Source organism: Ursus maritimus, unplaced genomic scaffold, assembly GCF_017311325.1.
Source record: "Ursus maritimus isolate PB19 unplaced genomic scaffold, ASM1731132v1 scaffold_22, whole genome shotgun sequence".
NCBI classification, from domain to species: Eukaryota; Metazoa; Chordata; class Mammalia; order Carnivora; family Ursidae; genus Ursus; species Ursus maritimus.
Genome location: NW_024424675.1, coordinates 39930052 through 39949619, shown reverse-complemented (window position 1 = coordinate 39949619; position 19568 = coordinate 39930052). Strand labels below are relative to the sequence as shown.

The 19568-nt window shown below is 43.0% G+C and overlaps 1 protein-coding gene across 1 annotated transcript in view; it reads left to right on the top strand.

Annotated features, from left to right (window-relative positions):
* BCAS1 (brain enriched myelin associated protein 1) overlaps positions 1 to 19568 on the top strand; it is an 85030-nt gene that overhangs the window by 36428 nt on the left and 29034 nt on the right. The window contains exons 5-8 of the mRNA XM_040637870.1: positions 9239 to 9397; positions 10391 to 10435; positions 12873 to 13007; positions 17042 to 17218. Of these exons, the coding sequence (XP_040493804.1) occupies positions 9239 to 9397; positions 10391 to 10435; positions 12873 to 13007; positions 17042 to 17218 (516 nt within the window). The remainder of the gene's footprint in view (positions 1 to 9238; positions 9398 to 10390; positions 10436 to 12872; positions 13008 to 17041; positions 17219 to 19568) is intronic.

The following is a 19568-nucleotide window of genomic DNA, read 5'->3' as shown; positions in this document are numbered from 1 at the left end:
TTTTTTTTTTTTTTTTTTTTCTAATTCCAGCAATGTCTAGAGAAAAGCTGGGAAGATTAAAATGGTCCAGTAAGGGAGCTGTTCTGATGATTATGGGACACCCTCACCCCGGACCTCATAAGCCAGCATGACACAGACATGGGATGAGTGACCTGTGAAGACAGTGTTAAAAGTGAGAAGAGCAGGGTTCAAAACAGAAAGGATCCTTGTAGGGTAAAAATCCTATCTGCCCACTTACCCACCCATATGCATCCTTTTGGAACCCAGAGAGGGGTGTGGAATGAAAAATTACAGATTGTTGATAGCAGTCGTTTTCAGTAATGGAATACTGGGTGCAGTTTACATTTCTCCTCTTTGCTCATCCATATTTTCTCCTTTTTATAAACGGAGTGAGCACAGGGTACTTACTGCCTGGCTGAGTTGAAGAACGGACTACAATCTAGGTAATGTCCGGATCCTTCCAGCAGAGTGCGCTGTAAGGCTTGAGGCATCAGGCTGCTAGTAACAGTTTCCGCAAGAAGTTATTTTTTCTTGACGGTAATTCCGGAACTATGCAATTCAGAGCTAGGGTGGCAAATCCTTGTTCAGAAATAACACTGGCTTTTTAAATACACTGTAACTCGTGTGTAGTAATCTCCAGTAGGAGATGAGAAAGAGGAATTTGGTTGTGGATGGGCAGTCTTTGAAGCCTTTCATAACTGGCATTTCTTAGGCGCTATGTTCTTTCCCTATTTTTGCCATGGGATGGGCTTGAATGATGCGAATGCCTTTTTATCAGCTGATGTGAATTTGGGCAGGAAGAGTGGGGAAAATAAAAATTAGCTACAGTGATAAACTCTCCTTAGGTGGTGTTGAGCTTCGTGGGAAAACAGTGAATATAGTATATGTAATGTAGGAAACATATATATATATTATATTTATATATTTATGTATTTATATTATATTTATATTTATTAAATATATATTTATATATAATATATATATATATGTAATATATATATATATATATATATATGAAATTTTTGAAGTTCCCCCAGAACATTTTAAATAGACTTTGGTTTTGGAGTTCCTTCCTGCTTGTTTGTTAATTTGCTTTCTCTTCTGGGCAAACGGGAAGATAAATTCTATCTTCAAGAATTAACCAAATTCCATTTTTCTCCCTCGATCTGACACTGGCTCCGTGCAGGTGACGGTACTCTCCGAGGAAGACAGTCTGGAGATCATTGCTGCTAGCACGTGATGCCATCCAAGTGGGAGAGGAAACAGAGCTTTCCCTTTTATCCCAGGCAGCATGTGGCTCAAATTTCTAACAGATGGAAAGGAACAGAGTAATGGGTTTCTGTACCATTCAATGTTCTTTGGACAAATTTTCTCGTGTTAAACTGTACGCTAGGCACTGATTCTTGGTACAACGATTCAAACTGAAACCAGGGGCTCCCCATCAGTGAAGAAACCTAGATGGGGGAGACATTGATCACTAATAGCTCCAGACAAGGCTTTCATGGCTTATGTTTTCACTTTGACAGTGTAGACGTTGCTTCAAGAGGCCGAAATCCAGTTGACAATTCACAGTTGAAGGAAGGTGCCAGAAGTTCCATATGGGTTTTATTATAGACAATCAAATTATGATAAGGCGGCATTATTTTTCAACATGACAAATTGTTATCACTTAACTAGTGTCCCTGTCTGTTTGCCCTTTGAAGCCAAGAGCAAAGGGAGAAAATAGGCTTCTTCCATCCAGATGAAAAACAAGCTGACACCGTGAACACCTGCTTGTATCAAAGAAGTTTCCAGATATTTCCTGGGGAGCATTTTTGCTTCAGTCTAAAGTTACTGTTTGCTGAGAATGATCTGGAGGCCTGATGAGAATAGCAAAGACATATTTGTACTTAGGAACAGAGATCCTTCTACAAATAACTCAATGTGTAAGGCATCATCTTTCCAACTGTGTTTAGTTTTGCCCTCTGGGTGTTTTTTAAAATTTGGAATTAGTCACCTACATTTTGTTTTAATTTTGATTTTTAGATGTAATTCCTGGCTCAAAATAAGAAATTCTAAAAATGGTCTACCTGTCTACCAATGCCACCCCAATAGATAATTACTGTTTGCATTTTTAAGTGTATCCTTCCAAGATTTCTTTGCACATACACAAGCAAATGCAAGCATAAAATTTTATTCCTTTTTTTTTTTTAACACAGAAGGTAATATAATATACTGTTCTTTTTTTTTTTTTTAAGATTTTATTTATTTATTTGGCAGAGAGAGAGACGGACAGCGAGAGAGGGAACACAGGCAGGGGGAGTGGGAGAGGAAGAAGCAGCCTCCTAGCAGAGAAGCCTGATGTGGGGCCCGATCCCAGGATCCCGGGATCACGCCCTGAGCCGAAGGCAGACGCTTAACGACTGCGCCACCCAAGCGCCCCAATATACACTGTTCTATTCCATGCTTTTTTTTTTCGGGCAACACTATTTCAATATCTGTACAACTTCCTTGTTTCTAACGCTTGCGTAGTATTCCGTTGTGTGGATGTGCCATGATCTAGTTCACCGGAACCCTAACAATGACATTGGGCTGGTTCCCCAACATTTGCTAGTGCCCCCACTGCAGCAAATAACCTCCTGCATTTGGTTTTTCACACGTGTGTGACTTGAGGTTTAGATCAACTCTTAGAAGGGGAATTGCTAGAGAAAAGATTTTTCTTCTTAAAAATTTTGGTAGATAATGCCAAACTGCCCTCAATTGGGACTAAACTAATTCGCATTCCACTCAGCAGTGAACGAGAGTGCCTGCTTCTCAAACCAGCCTCCCAACGGAGTGTTTCCAAACGTTTGGATTTTTATTTTTTTCTCTCGATCTTTCCTTTTATGGGGTCTGGATTTTGAGACACAGTTGCAGAAGTCTTGTCAATCCAAAATTATAAAATATAAATATTTTTCCCGTGTTTTCTTCTAGTATTTTTATCCACTTGGATTTTGTCCTTGTGTAGGGCCGAGGTGGGACACCAAGTTAATTTGTGTTCAGATGACCATCCTGTCGTCCCTATATCTTTGATCAAACAGCTCTTCACTTCGGTTAGATCTGAGGTGTCCTCTCTATCATACACCCCATTCCCGTATGTCTCTGGATAAAACATGTTGCATAGCAGGGGAGAGGAATAGAGACAAGAGAAATTAAAATAGGAAACCTTTTGGTAGAAAGATGATATTTGAGCAAACACCTGAAGGAAGGGAGTTGGTGGAAGCAGAACAGCGTGGAGCGCACCTGCTTTTTGCCTCTGAAATAATTTGGGCCTGGAGTCAAATTCCAAATCTACTCTATGACCATATGCAAGTTATTTATTCTTTTCATGCATCAATTTATTCATCAGTAAAGAAAAAACTGCGTATAGTACTTCATGGAATCCATGTAAGAATTACATGAGTCCTTTTTAACTAGTTTAACAGAGCCTGACCCATAAAGGTTGGTCATTATTATTATTATCAGGGCGCCTGGGTGGCTCAGTCGGTTAAGCGTCTGCCTTCAGCTCAGGTCATGATCCCAGAGTCCCTGAATCGAGCCCCACATCAGGCTCCCTGCTCAGCGGGGTCTGTTTCTCCCTCTGCCCCTTCCCCTGCTCATGCTCTCTCTCTCTCACACTCTATCTTTCAAATACATAAAATCTCTTAAAAAATTACTATCATCATTGACTTTTTTTCTCATTATACATTCCTCAAAGAATTCATGGCTGCAAAATATTCCATCGCATGGAATGTGTTCATTCCTACTTGTAGAAATGTAGGTTAAGGCAGCCTAGAGGTCAACCTCACACGTGAAGACCACATGCTAATTTATTGGCCTATTCCAGAACCGTTGGACTTTTTATTTCTTCTTCATTCTTACCTTTCCAGAACTGCCCTAGAATGCTTTTTAAAAAAAATTTAATCTTGAAATTATTGTAGATTCACATGCATTGTAAGAGAGAATACAAAGAAATACCTTTATCCAGGGTCCCTCAATGGGAACATCTTGCAAAACTATGATACAACATCACAGTCAGGATATTGACATTGATACGGTCCCATGGAGAACATTTCCAACTCCTGCTGCCCCCTTCTAGATACATCCACTTCCCTCCCACATGCACCCTCTTTCTGAACTTCTGGCAACCACTCATCTGTCCTCCATTTCAGTAGTTAGGTCCTTTCAACAATGGCATATAAATGGAGTCATACAACATGTACATCTTTGAATAGGCTTCTTTCCTCCAGCAGAATTTTCTGGAGGCTCATCAAGGTCATTGAGTCTATCAATGCATATTGTTCCTTTCCTTCCTTCTTTATTGCTGAATACTCTTCCGTGCTACCGAGAGACCACGTTTCGTTTAGCCATTCATCTGTTGAAACACATTCGGTTGTTTCCGTTTGGGGCTGTTACAAATGGAGTTGCTATAAACCTCCATGTGTAGGTTTTAATGTGAATATGTGTCTTCATTTCACTGGTGAAAAAAAGCCCAGGAATGCAATTGCTGGGTTGTATTGTGGTTCTGTATTTAGTTTGTCAAGAAACTGGCAAACGCTTTTCCACTCAGGCTGTGCCGTTGTACCTGCCCACCAGCAAGCAGTGTGTGAGCGATCTCGTGTTTCTGCCTCCTTGCCGGCGTTTTTTTGGTCCGTGGCTCGTGGTATTTGCAGGTAGCTGGCTCCTCCATTTCCAAGTCTAGGATCTATGAGGCAAAAAGAAACCCCAGGGCTCTCCCCCTGTGTGGTTCCTCCATTCCCTAGCTGGTCTGTCTTCTCCTCTCCACCTGGCAGAGAGAAACCAGGGACTTCCCATTGTGTTACTGGGAGGATAAGGAAATGTTCCTATTCTCCACCTTTCTGGAAGCAGAAGTCATGTTCGCTCTAAAAGCCAGTCTAAGAGAAAACAGTTCAAGGAAAGGGGTCAAGTTCAAGCCAAAGATTTCAATGTGAAAGGCCATGAAGCTCTCAGGGGGGGGGGATCCCCAGGCAGAATCGCCACCTCCTTGCACTGAGCAGGAGGGGTTTACCCTCAGCCCCTGTCCAAGACTCGAGACCCTGCTGCACCTGGGAGATCAGGGAGGCAGAGGTCAGCATCTCCAGAGATGTCAGGAGAAAATGCCACGGTGCAGAGGAGAGAGTTGGAGGACTCCTCTGTTCCTAGAGTCCTGTCCAACCGTGCCTCCTCCGTTCAGAGTGCTTTATGCTGGGTTAAGAGGTACTAATGTTATCCGCCTTCCTCGGAGGATAGCCATTGTGGCAGATTTTCCCCAACGCCCACCTAGACCCACGGGGACCACCTGATCTTCTGCCAATTCATCCCCCCTTCAGTTGACTCCACCGTGTCCCATTTTATTTCCAGGAAGTTCGATAATTATTCCCTGTGTGTCTAGACTGGGATCACAGAAAAGAATCATTGCCTCTTACTCCCTGCAGGAAATGCCCATCTGGGAACTGGCAGTGACCTAGAATCAGGCCCTTCCACTCGCTGTGAGGAACACTGGGAGCCCGTGGGCTGTGGGACCAGAGGGGCTCAGAGCAGCTGACCCAGCCTGGACGTCAGGGGCCTTCCGGAATAGATGCCTCCCCCGCCCCCCCATCCCCCTTCTTGGAGGACTTCGCCCAGCGTCTAATTCACCCTCTGTTCCCTCATCTCCTTCCTTTTGTTTCTCTTGCAATCTTCACTGCTTGAGGCATAAGTTACATTTATTGGTTCGTCTGCATTTTTGTTTGGTTTTGCTTTGCACCCCTGCTAGAATGTCAGCTGAGGACAGGGCCGTGTGCTTCTCGTTCGCCGCTATGCGCCCAGTCACTGCGTCCGTGTGGCGCTCCTGGTAGACACCTGATAAATAGCTTCTTTCCTAATTCTTATGCTATCATAGCCAGATCTCAAACCTTGCAGGGATTCAAAAGTCCAGTCCAATTTAAAAACTTCAGTCTTGGGCCGCCTGGGTGGCTCAGTTGGTTAAGTGTCTGCCTTCGGCTGCAGTCATGATCCCGGGGTCCTGGGATCGAGTCCTGCACTGGGCTCCCTGCTCAGCGGGGAGTCTGCTTCTCCCTCTGCCTGCTGCTCCCCCCCGCCCCAGCTTGTGCTCTCTCTCTCCCCGACAAATAAATAAATAAAATCTTTTAAAAAATTGAAAAAAATATAAACTTCCATCTCATATCCATTTTAACATTCATTCCAGTTTTTTCTGGAATCAAGCTCTGATGTGACCTTGGAGTTACCATCTGGAAGGGGTAGGACTTACTCTTACTTCTCCACTGCCGTCAGGTGTGTGTGTTCAGGGAGGAGGGATTGAGAGAAAAGAGCTCTAGTCTTTTTGCCTTTTGATGCCATTGTCCTCTTTTGACTCATTGCATTTTTTGTATTGTAGGCAAACACGGACATCTCACTCTGGGGTAGAGGTGGGGCCTTCTCTGCCTTGAAGTTCCCTGAGGGAACTCTCTACTCTCTGCTGCTATTGGGTCTCGTTGCCCTGTACCCCACCCTCATGGTGAGGGACAGCAAGGCTGCTCCAGCCCAGAACCTTCCACAGCACCTTCTCCTTAAGCACTTCCCCAGTCCGGCTCAGGGTGGCATTTCCCTAACCACCATGATGTCATACCCCCTCCACCTTCGATGAACTGAATAACCTCACCCCAAACCTTCCCCAGGCCTATTCCCTCCTCATCGCTACATTTGTCATGCTCTTTTCTCTGGCTAAAATCCCTCCCCCACCTCTACCCGTCTTCCTGTGACAGGCTCCATGGCCAAGGGCAAACAGGGCTTCAACCTCGGGCCTTCCCCTCCCTCGACTCCAGTTGTTCTCAGCCCCGGGGCACATTGCAATTCCCTGGGATTCTGCAGACCTCCAGAAATTCTCATTTAATTGGCCCGAGTGGGGTCTGGGCAGGGGCATTGGCTTCAACACAGCCCAGGCGGTTCTAATATGCCGTCCAACTAAGCATCCGTGGGCCAGAGGGGTTCACTTGTCTTTTTATCAGAGGACTGTCCTCTCTCCTAGCCTTTGTCCATGACAAGGCTGGCAGCCACAGGAAGGTCTTGTGGAATAGCTAGCGTTCACTGAATGCTTACCAGGCCCTTGTCCTGGGTCCTGTGAGTGGACTCCCCCATTTACTTCCCCCATGACTGTAAGAGGCAGGTGTTACTCATTATCCTCCTATAGCTAAGCACACCAGTGCACGGATGTTCGGGAACATGCCCCGGACTGCACAGGTGTGGGTGCTGGAGCAGGGAGTGGAGTCCGGGCCGCTGGCCCCGGAGCGTGGGCTGACACCCTGTGGTCTCTCTGCAGTTTGGGCCCTAGTCCAAGTTCCCCGCATAGCGACTGAATGCAGATGAGACAATGAGTGAATGGAAGTAACTTTGTCCTAGGCCACACCGTAAGTCAGACCCAGCAGGGCATTTCTCTATTAGCTTTACTCCTTGTAACACTTTCATAACAGTTCATCTTCCAAAACACCTGTTTGATTATTTCTGTAATATTTGTTTATTTCAAATTTTATTTCAAATGTTCTTTGTACTCGGCTTCACCTAAGCAAAAATATCCACAGTACCAAAGGTTTAATGCTAGGAATATTTTTCGAAAGCACACTGAAACAGTAACTTTGTGCGAGTGCGAGCACCTGTGGGTATACCAGCACTCATCGGCTAGAAACAGAATTTTCAGCCATCCTTTTGTCTTAACAATGTGGATCTGAAATATACCTTGGATAAAAAAAAAAAGAAAGTTCAACTCATATTAGAACCTGTTTTTAATTTTTTTTTTAAGATTTTATTTATTTTTTGACAGAGAGAGAGAGAGCACAAACAGAGGGAGGGGCAGAGGGAGAGGGAGAAGCAGACTCCCCGCTGAGCAGGGAGCCGGATGCGGGACTCCATCCCAGGACCCAGAGATCATGACCTGAGCCCAAAGCAGACACTTCACCGACTGAGCCACCCAGGCGCCCCTAGAAACCTGTTTTTTAAAAGAGCGTCTCTTCCAACACAGAACAGTTTTTGTCTGGAATTAGCTGGAAAACCTAACAGGTTTGTTACCGCTGTGGCTTTTAGCTGCTTTTAGTTTTACAAATTTCCAGATCTTTATGGGGCATTTCACAAGAAGCACCTCTCCATTTAGAAAGAGTGCTGGGGCTGAGGGAACCCTGTGGGATGCATGCGTTATTATTACCTTTTCAAATATTCATCAAAATGTGTTTTTGTATTTTTATAGCCCTTCCACAAAAGCCCCATTTTTAATGCAGACTATTCTGGTCTGGCCTCTGGCATTCGGCGAGTCTTGTGTACATAACCCATGTGCCAAGTGAGCGCCGAGGAGAGCAGGGGTATAGAAACTCAGAGAAGGGAATACATGGGTGCTGTGGACGGCAGGACCCAGAAAGACGTCAGTGGAGAATGGATGCGTTTGAAGTAACCTGCCTTAGCCCAGGGTCATGGGCGTAGAGCTGGGGAAAGGAGTACAGGTTTGGAATGCTTCCTACCCTCCTGCGTGAGTTAGGGGAGAAAATCAGTCCCTATATCACATCCCTTGCACCAATAAGCTCCCAGATCCCCAAAACGGAGTTGTTATTTTAAAACATCATACTTTTAGGGACACCTGGGTGGCTCAGTCAGTTGAGCATCCGACTCTTGATTTCAGCTCAGATCACGATCTCGGAGTGGTGAGTTCGAGCCCCACACTGGGCTCTGCGCTCAGCAGGGAGTCTGCTTGAAATTCTCTCTCCCTCTGCCCCTCCCCCTGCTCATGCTCTCTCTCTCTCTCTTTAAAGTGGGTCAATAAATCTTTAAAAAAACAGTCAGTTACTTTTAAAAAGTTGATATGATCCACGCTGTGGGGATTGTGGGAAGTCAAATGGAGGCATCTCTGGGGATAATGTACAGATCATTAGACCAGGTGACCATAAAGTTGGGGAATATTGGCATCATACACAACCTCTTTGTAGAATTGGGAGAAAAGGGGTTTTGTTTGGGAGGCAACGTGTACTGCTATGTTTGTTACCCTCTGGCTCCAAACAATGTCCCTCCGACTGGCTGCAAATGCTGAATAGCTTAGAAAGCAGAGGAGGGGAAGGAAGAGTGAGCGACTCTGATAAGCTCCTGATTGTTCTGCACACCCGTGGGCAGAAGAAGTATGGCTGGAATTAGGGGGCAAGGGAGAAAGGGGTGCGAAGCAAAAGCTATTACTGTGAGAGTCCACATTCAACCAGTGGCGATGGTGAAAACTCTGTTTTACACCTAGGACATAGCGGACAGCAAGGGGAAGGAAGGACAAGAGATCCCCACTGAGAGTTGCTCTGTTCCTGGGGACCCAGAAGAACTGGAGACTGCAAAGGAGGACCCTGAGACCACGAATACAACCGAGAATAATAATTCCATCATGAGCTTCTTTAAAACTCTGGTGAGTGGTTGCCGCCCCTTCTTTCCTTGGTCCTATTGCTCAAAAGTTGTGTTAATTCTGCGAATAATATGTGCTTGTCATTGTATTCGATGGGAGATCATGATGGAGCAGCTGGAACATTGGAGAACAGGGATGAGATGTGCTTTGCAAGGGAATTGGGTCACATCAAACTTTCAGTGAGGGAGTCCCCAGAGCCAGGAACTGTGGTACAAACAGCAGGTGCCCAAACTGGGTGACATGAGCTGGGTTGGATTGCAACTCTCCTGCAGCCCCATGTCTTATGGTCATTGATCATACACATAATCGGAAAAAAGCCCCTTGAGTTGTTGACCTATCAAAGCAGTTTTGCCATTCAGATAGCAAATAAAACTGTAGAAATCACTTCCTATCTTGTTCCATCGACATCTACCATGTTAACGACAAAGAGGCAGGGACCCATGTCCTCTAATACTTGCTTGTCTCTGGCTCCTCATGGCAGCCCCAGCCTGGCCCACGCCAGACCTGCGAGAGGGCTGAATGAATGAATGAATCAATGAATGCATAATCAAACGGCCAGCTCCAAGTGTGTTTGGGTTCATTCCAAAGCCTAAGACTAGCCTCAAAAGGTAAAAACAAGTCAACAGAATAGGCCACAAACACCAAACGGGTGTGCATTTGTTTGCATTAGTGGTAGAAGTGATGGAAAGTCTGTGGCCTTCCAGAAGACGATATTGAATGTGGTCAAGCTCTTCGTGAATGTATAAGGTTCTGATGCATTTCAGTATAAAACATTAATTTTTTTAAACTCTTTTATACCTAGAAATTACCCAAAAGTCCTTGGCTTTCTACTGAACTTGGTAGAATGCTTCTGCACTGAAAAGGACTTCTCATTACTTTCTTTACCTGCGGAGTGAAGTCCATCACCCACCCCCCCAAAACAATGTCTCTATGAAATCAAATCACCCTAAAGGGCTAGCTATGATTTTTAATATTTGGTTTTCTTAAACTTTTAAGGTTTCACCTAGCAAAGCTGAAACAAAAAAAGATCTGGAAGACACGGTAGGTAGTTTGAAATATGTTCATGTTTGGGTTTGTGTATGGGATTGGATTTCGATTTGTGTCTGCTGCTTTGTTTCTTGAATTGTGTGTGTGTGTGTACTTATATACATGTGATATATAATATATATAATGTGTATAAATATTATATAATATATAAATATATATTACAAATATTATATATAATTATATTATATATATATTTAGCCATTTAATAGTGCTGTTAGATTGTCTTTAAAGTGTTTTAATGAAAATTTTAGTGGAAAGCTTGAAATATTTGCTAACTCTGGATAATTAATGTCACAGTCACCAATTTCTTATATAAAATAAGAACAGAATACTAATAACCATATATCATGTTAGTCTTTTTAATTGTGTGTGGAGAGACCCAGGGGATATGGGAATATAGTACAAATTGGCCACTGGAAATGAGAAAGAGGTGAGATGCAATTTAAAGTGGACGTAAACCGCTCTGTTTTTGGTTTTTAAAAAATATGTTCCTTGTTTTTTATGTAATTTAGAAAAAAATAAATCTCCACCATGAAGGCAATAGTTCGGTGAAATGAAATAGTCACCATTGGACACTTGCCAAGGGAAGACATGGTTAGAGTTAGGATGCCCTAGAGAGCCTAAATTTTTTCACTGTCATCCTAGAGATCCAACCAATTCCCCTCAAAATAAATTTTATTTGGAACAACTACTTTCTAGAGATGTTTTCCTTTACACTTGACAGAACTGATTATCCCTAATGGAACACATGGTTTAACTTTCACGGGAATCGTGAGGAAAGTTTAACTTGGTGACGGATAAGTGTCTTGCGTCCTTCTTTTGATAACTGAGAGTGCTTTGAAAGACCCTGGGACCCAATAAATGGCTTGGCCAGCCCGAAACATCTGTTACCAATATTTGAAGGGGCCAGGTTGGGAAAAGGATCCTAGAATTTATCTCAAGACCTGAGTTTGAGCTCCAGCCTGCTATGTGGTAGCTGTGTGATGGGATCCCAAGCTATCTGAATCCAAATCCCAACATCTGTAAAACTGGAACAATAAAAATTCTGTCTCCCCACCCCAGCCTTGAAGGAAGGTGTGACAATGCCTGGTAAACCGTGGAACTCTATTCAAATGTAGGTGATCGTTGTTTCCATAATCACTGCAAGATGTATTGAATGCTATGATGACATTTGTAGTGTATCAATTGTTTCTTCTAGAATGTTCTTCTTCCATTAGAAAAAAATATTTACCTGAGGTATCTACATGCGTTTTCCTATAAAATTAGTCCTTTGCTATAAGGCAGCTCGGGTCAAGTTCAATGAATAGTTGGGTCCAAATGTTTCTCTTTCGATTCTGTGTCTTGCATTGTTGAAAGTCACACAGTCAGCACAATAGGCTATAAATAGTGGGGTATGTGGGTGTGTTGTGTGGCTTCCCAAGTGACCTGATGCGCCCATTCTCTTCAGCTGCTCATACACCAGGACTCTTCCCCTCCAGAATGTGGCCCCAACTGCACGTACCTAGTTGATAAAATCTCGCTAGCCTGCCCAGAGAGGTCAGGGTCATTGCTAATGGAGCTGAGTCTCCGGAGACGGCTTTGTGAATGTAGGTTGTCTATGACACAAACCGACCTCTTTCCACAAACCTGTGTTTTTAACATCCTTTCTACCAAAGTTCTTGGATTCTTGCTTTTGAAACATCTACACTGTTTTTCCATCTTCCCATTTGGCCCGGACAATTCTGAGACTCCACGCGCCGTGCAAAATCCCCCGCCATTTGTGACTTGAGTGGACAATTCTGAATGGTTGTCGCTGGGCTGTTGCAGTTCCAGTCTCCCCTGACTTTGGCTCAGTGGACTGGCGCACAGTAGACACTTCTCTTGCCTGGGAGATCTGCCCATCTAGAAGTCAGTTGAAATTATTGCAAATGATACCGCTTCCCTGAAGTTTCTAATCCTGAATAAAAGATGGGTTGGAGAAAGAAAGCCACTCAAGGCAGTGCTTGTCTTGACTCCAGGATGTAAAAATAAACTGTTCGTTTTCATGTATCTTTTCCTTTCCCATGTGACAAGAATATTTAGACCTTTAAAACTATGTTATCTTTTTTTTTCATCTAAATATTTTGCATCATATAGACAGAGCTTAAATATCCTGTCATTGTCTTTAGCAAATGGATTTAGGTTAATCTGGGTCATTTAAATAGGTCGCCCTGTTGAAAATCAACAGGTACTTGAAATGGTCTGGGAATCTACTGGGTAGCAAATTGTCTTTGAGAGTTTAAAAAAGATGAACGTTCACATGATGGGAACGTTGTGGTTGGGGGATGGGGGTAATATACCAGCAGTTAATCGTCAAAGTGTGTCAATGCACTTAAAAACGACAGGCCGAAAAAAAAAACAAGGATTTTGTTTAAAAACAAAGTTCTAAGCTGTGACTGCTGTTGCCCGAAAGGCATCCAAAGCAGAAAGTGTCTGTGATGGCCAAGCTGGACGGAAGACCTGTGAGAACCAAGCTAAAGGCACCAAGAAAAAGCACCTGCATAGCCCCAGGCTAGGATTCGCATTTAGAAAATTCTTTAGGCATAAGGTCTGTATCTTGTTAAATTAGAAAGGAAAAAAAAAAGAAGAAGAGGAACCCTGGTCTTCACCATATGTAACGTGGCTGTCCTGGGTCCCCTCAGCTCTCCTGCAGGGAAGACAGCCTTGTGTGGCTGGGATCCTGAAAGGGAATTAAAAATGACGTGAATCAAATTTCAATGATTCTTCTAAGTCTGTGTAATTATACAGAAGCATCTGACCAGTTTCTTCCTAGTGTGGACCAGGGTTCTGAAATTATCCTTCTAACTCAGTGTTGCCCAAATGTCGAAGTGTGCATACCATTTTCATCGTTTTTGTCAGACATAGTATTAGCTGGTTGATCTTTTTACATGAAAAAGGGCTCATTTCCTATTTAAAGGTATCTTTAAAGAAAACTTCATATTACATGATACGTGGAAATATCGAGTCATTTTTCATAAAGAGGTAACCATGAATATGGCTAATAAAATTGCATTCTAGCTACCTTGTTTGTGTCAAAGGCCTTTCTAGCTTTATTAAAATACAATTTGCCAGCAATAGAAAAATGTTAAAGATGTACCAGCACCAGACGAAGCACCCCCCCAACGATGTTCTTAGAAAGATTAGAAGAGAGTTGGGGGGGAGAAAAAAGTATTTTCTCCATTTTCATGTTTTTTTAATGTTTTATCTCTGCATGACCTAAAATTACCTGGGATGCCACCAATGGTATGCTTCCTACGCTTTGGGAAATACTCTTCTAACCTCAAGAAAATAATTTCATCTTTCTGTGGTCTGTTCCATCCCTTCTCAGTCTTAACTAAGCTCATACTAAACCCAGATCAAAGCCCAAGCACAAGAAAACAATGAATGAAGCCAGAGCAATTTCTAGCTCCATGTCCTTGGGAAGGGAGGACAACACAGAAGTCACTTGTGGAGATTTCACTCTTTGAATGTCTAAGAAGACACCAGTGTTTGTCTGAAACCAGCAGTTAAGATCCCTGAATTGGGCCAGCATGCTTGGACATTTGTTTAAAATATCAGCCATTCTCCACTAAGTTGAATGCATTTATGAAAAAAAAACTTGCCCAGCTGGATGTTATAGCCCCAGGATTGTGTATGCAAATAAAATCTCCATAGAAAGATCTCCTGGCTGAATCTGTATTTGCATAAGCAAACTGTGTTATGAAGCCACCCTTTAATTTCCATACAGGCTTATTTTGTTTTGGAAAGACGGAGGGGGTGGAGGGATAGAGATTGCAGTGGGGGAGGGTTGGAGATGAAAAAGGGGTGCTACTGTGCATGGGAGACCATTTGGTAACTGCTAGTGAAATGTGTCATAGACCTCGTGCAGAGAAATCCCCCTCAATTCCCACTTGCGGCTTCTGAGAGTCAGGGGCCTTGAAAGTTTACAAAGTGTATGACTTTCCCCTCTTCTAGCTGCATTTCAGGCAGCATTCATTCCATGCACAGCTAAGTTTCATGCCTCCAGAATCTCTTTCCTCCACAAAAAGGGGACCACCCACGTTCCATAATCCTAAAGTCTCCCGCAGATCACTGGCCTCCCATCCTGCCACTGAGTTGCATTTGGGGCGAAGATAGGATTCAGAGGAAATACTAGGAAGAAGAAGAAGCCCCCTTCTCTGGACTTTAAGGAGATAATTCCCAAATGTTCTCGGTTCTCGTTTATGCTGCAGTTCGGTGGGGCTTCTTGGCTTTTACCTCTTTTTTCTTCATTTATGATTCTGTCATCCAAAAAGATAGGAAAATAGGGCCACTAACACGGACCAGACAGACTGTTGCCTGGTTAGAGAAGGTGTGCCGCTCATCCTCAATTTCGTTGTAACCTAGGACAGAAAAGAGGAAAGTCAAGCAAATTCAGGGATAAAAACATCATCTTCCAGTTTTGCAACTCAAGAGAAAAAATGCAATGGTGACCGATTGGGATCAACTCCTAGATTCTTGTCTCTGTATCTCAATTTCTCTTACTATAAAAAGAATTTTGTTAAAAAAAATTTTTTTTTCTTATGTAAAAAAGTGGGGGAGTCCTGAAATTAATAAGTGAAATAAGCTTATTGTTCTAACTAGCATGTCAGCTTTCCTTTGCTGAACTGGGATCTTTTTCTCTTGGCTCAATCACAGGCTATGCTTCAGAATCAAACTTTCTCACATGTTCTTCAAACACTGAACATGAAACGTGCACGCAAGGCCAGGCATTGTTTTAGAATTTTTATTTGTTTATTTTTTTGCCATGTCCAAAAATGCTCGTCTCCCCACTCAGGTTTTCCCGATGCCCACCCTCTCTGCAGGGCAGCTAAAATATTAGTAGCCGGTCATGTAATTCCTAAGCTCTGCCCCATATTCATTGTTTTCTACTTCTCAGTGTAATGTTTACATCTAACTAACCCTCCCCTCTCCCACGCCCAAATGTGAAACAAGTGAACACTTGTGAAGGAAGAAGGTAAGGTCATCTGATATGCAATCTCCAAATCTAATATGTTAGAATTTCATGGGTAGGGTTGCCAGATAAAATATAGACACTCAGTTAAATTCAAATTTCAGATAAACAGTAAATAATTTTTTAGTATAAATCTGTCCCAGGCAATTCTAGGGATATACATTCTTATGCTTCAAAATTATTCTTCATTGGTCTAAAATTCACATTAATAGGGTATCTTATATTCTTATTACTGAGAGTATTGGCTAACTCTGACAACCCTATCCATGAGATTGACTCCAAAATCACGGAGTTTTTGTAATCGCTTCCATAATGCAGACAGAGTATTAATACTCAGTTGATGCTGGCAGAACACCATCTGGGCACTTTTTTGGGAGGTGAAGAGGTGGATGGGCTGGGAGGAAAGACTGTGGGTAGTCTGTGGCTCCATAGCCCACTGAGGAGGGGGAGGGTGGGTAGAAACATAACATGGCAGGATCCTCTGTAGGCATTTCTCTCTGGTCCTTTCTATGCAATTGTTTTGTTATTTATTTAATGCCCATTTCATGGCAGATACTGGGCCTTATGGGAGCTACGGATGTAATGACATCCAAGGCAATGGCTCTTACTCTCCAAGCTCATGGTCTGGGCAGGGAGATGCGTATTCAACAAATAATGACACAAACATATTACAGTTAAATTATTCTATGTATAATGGAGTTATCTCCTTGTAATGTTTTTCAAGAGTCTCTGGCTATTTTCTCAGGGCAAAGAGAAGAGGATTGCCCATTTCCCAATGAAACTGATGAATGTGGATGTGTTTCTCAGCCTTTTTGTCATTATCCCCTTCCCAATGTGAAGCTTTTTTAGATATTTTCTCCCTGGATGGGTACAATAGCACAGGGAGTGGGGAGACCTTGGCTTGCTGGAGGGGGTGGAGTATAAAGCAGGAGGTAAGAGCTTGGGTTTGGGTATCAGATTCCCTAGATTTCAATGTCAACTCTGTCCCCTTATTAGTGTAGTCGTGGGAAAGTTATTTAATCACCTGGGACCGAAATTTCCCTCTCTGTAAAATGAACATAATAATCAGTTCCTTCCTCACAGAACTCTTGTCAAAACATTCAATTGTTTAGAACAGTGCCTGGCACTGGTATCTTTGTGATTATTAAATCAAAGTTAAAAGTTGGAAATGATGTCCCTTATGTTTATTTTAACCTCCTTTAATTTCACATCTGGATTAGTAAAATAGTGCATGTTTATAATCTAAGCAAACACGCATGTATTGGCGGTGTACGCTCAAACTGTTTTTACTGATGGGAACATCATCAAAACCATTTGAAGACCGATGGCCTTGATATAAACAAACGTTCTCCCAGGAAAGTGCCTCTTACCAGCACCCTGATTCCTAATGACTTACATGAACATGATATGTTCTTTTGCAAAAGGAAACTATCTTGACTTTTTCCAAAATTTTAACACCAATGCACATTCACAATGAATCTTTGCAAGCACAGAAAATTATAACAAAGAAAATTAACACGTGTAACCCCAGCCTATGCTTATTAAAAAAAAGATCTTTCACTTTTACAATCCTGGAATCGTTCTCATTTTTTTTTTTTTTAACTCGGTAGGGTGCTGAAAAGTCGCCTGCCACTTCATCTGACGTCAAGTCCGACAAAGCGAACTTTATATCCCAGGAGACCGGAGGGGCAGCCAAGAACCCTACATCCACCGACACTGCAAAGGAAGCTGCCAAGGAAAAGGGGGGACCCACCTCTCTGCCTCTGAGCAAACTGTTCTGGAAGAAGGTAAGCCCTATTTTCAAGATTTGCAGAGTGGTTGTGGCTAGGGCGGCTAGAGAAATTATTTCAATTGGCTAATCCATGTACTCACCAAGTACAGAGTTTATTTTTCTTCCCCAAAATGACTCAACTAGTCATTGAGTTGAAGATTTGTCATTTACTCCTGGGAAGAATGAAGCGCCTATGGTGTTAGGAGCGTGTGTTTCATGGGAAAGAAAAGGTAATAAACAAGTAGATTTTTTCATTCTTGGAGTTACTCTGGTTCATGACAGACAGTTGTGGTATTTCGTGATTTCATTTTCTTTCCAAACTGGCTTAGTACTCTGGCTTCCTCCTGGATTCCTCTGAGCACCATCCCCGCCAGCAAGCTGAACCACCTCTGGGCTCCCTCTCTCTTTCCCCAGCAAGATATAATCAGTCATTATGAACCACTAAGGCTCCCTCTCCTTTTGGAAAACCAAGGTGTCCACCATTCACCACCAGGGCGAGCCACACTGCGCTCTGTGATAGGAGCATTCAAAACATTGTCTAATTTTTTTCCCTCTAGAATGGCGGTGGTGCACAAGGGAGTGCGGTGGGTGGGGCTGAGTCAGTCACGAGCTAGTCCTTGATCATCATTGCTGAGCATACCCCAGCTGCCACACATGTTTAGAGCTCTTGCCTCTTTTAAACGTGGCCAAAAGATGAGCAAGACATCGTGGGTGAGAGAGTTGAATATAATTCATAGAGCTGAAAAAAAATTGAATTAGTACTTTCATCAAAACCTCCGTGCCACTTAGCACGCAGCGCAAGGCTGGTGATAAATACAGATGCCCCTACGGTGTTCGTTTAATTCTTTGGTCCAGAATCCAGCTGGATTTCTGGAACTCTTTTCTGTTGGCTTTCTGTTGTACAGAAATCTTCCTTCTGGGCTCTGCCCAGAACACAGACTCAAGTACTTAACCAAAACTTTGGGTGATGTCATTTGGCATTCTGTTCTAATCCTCCTTCCTTCCCAACCACCAATTACTTATTTTTAAAAACCTTTTATCAGCAATATAACGTAGGAAAATTTCCCAAGTGAATCACATGTGCATATTGGTGGCCAGGCAGGTGACTTAGCCAACACATATTCAAACGTCATTTATTTTAAAAATTACATTTATTTAGCACATTAAACTCAAGATTTAATATATATTTTGCCAAAGGTGAGACTATCTATATTCAGTTTAAAAAGTAATCCACTTAAAAGGAAAGTGTCACATAATGGATGGTACTGATCTTAAGTACATAATCATAAATTTGGATCCTCTAAAGAGGGACACTGCTATGGAATTGATGTGCAATAGATTTATTGGAGGAAAACACCGTGAAGGATAAAGGGGAGGGGACAAGAGTAGGTAGAGAGAGGCGTCAGGCCACATGAGGGTCTGACACGGCAGAAGGGAGAGAGGGAAAGAAGGAGGAGAAGGTTGGAAAAGCCACAGATTAAAGGTGGTGCTGAGCCAATGGCGAATCCCAGAGCAGAGCTCGCCCACGGGGAGTTCCGTGTGGAGCAAGAACGGCCCAGTACCCTGCTGTGCTCAGTCATTGCCTGGGAGCAGGCAGCAAGAGCGTGGTCTCAGCATTAACTCTAGCGGATGCCGAGGAAGTGCGGGTCAGGGGCTGTCCTTCCAGCAGGGAAATCTGAGCAGCACACGCCGTAGCCACCACAGATGGTACACAAAACGTGGCCAAAACCATATAGGAGGCTGACAAATGACTCAAGTTTGAGCAACACTTACGGAAGGGTTAAAAGTTTGGCATCGGACAGATGAGACTCGATGAACTGCCTCAGTTTTCTAATTTGTAAAATGTAAATAATCACAGTACCTCATCATAGAAATGAAGACTTGATGACATCATGCCTACAAAACCCTTGACACCGGGCCTAGCACAAAAGTGGCCAATGAATGGTCCTTCCGACCTATGTCATTTATCTCCTGTGTGCTTGGGAGCATGGACACACTAACCAGGCCCACTTCTTCGTTTCTCCACGCCCAACAGTTAGGGAAGCTTCTAAGCTACTAAGCCTCAAATACTCCATCTGCCCTTATCTTTGGCATATATTGGTCTCTAAGGCGTATATTGGTTCCTCTTTGAAATTCAAGCTATTTCCATTGAGAAAAAAAGACAAGACCACTTGATGTTCTTCCCCCAATGGTCAGATTTCATAGAGTTCAGTCTCACTGGTTTTTTTTTTTTTTTCCTTTTTCACCATTATCTGGCTTTATTTCCTTAGCAGATTATAAAAATAATAAAGAGAAGCAAAAACCCAAATCACCCATAAATCTTTCTTTTCCTTCTTCCACCCGATCAGAAAGAACCGCTCTCTATG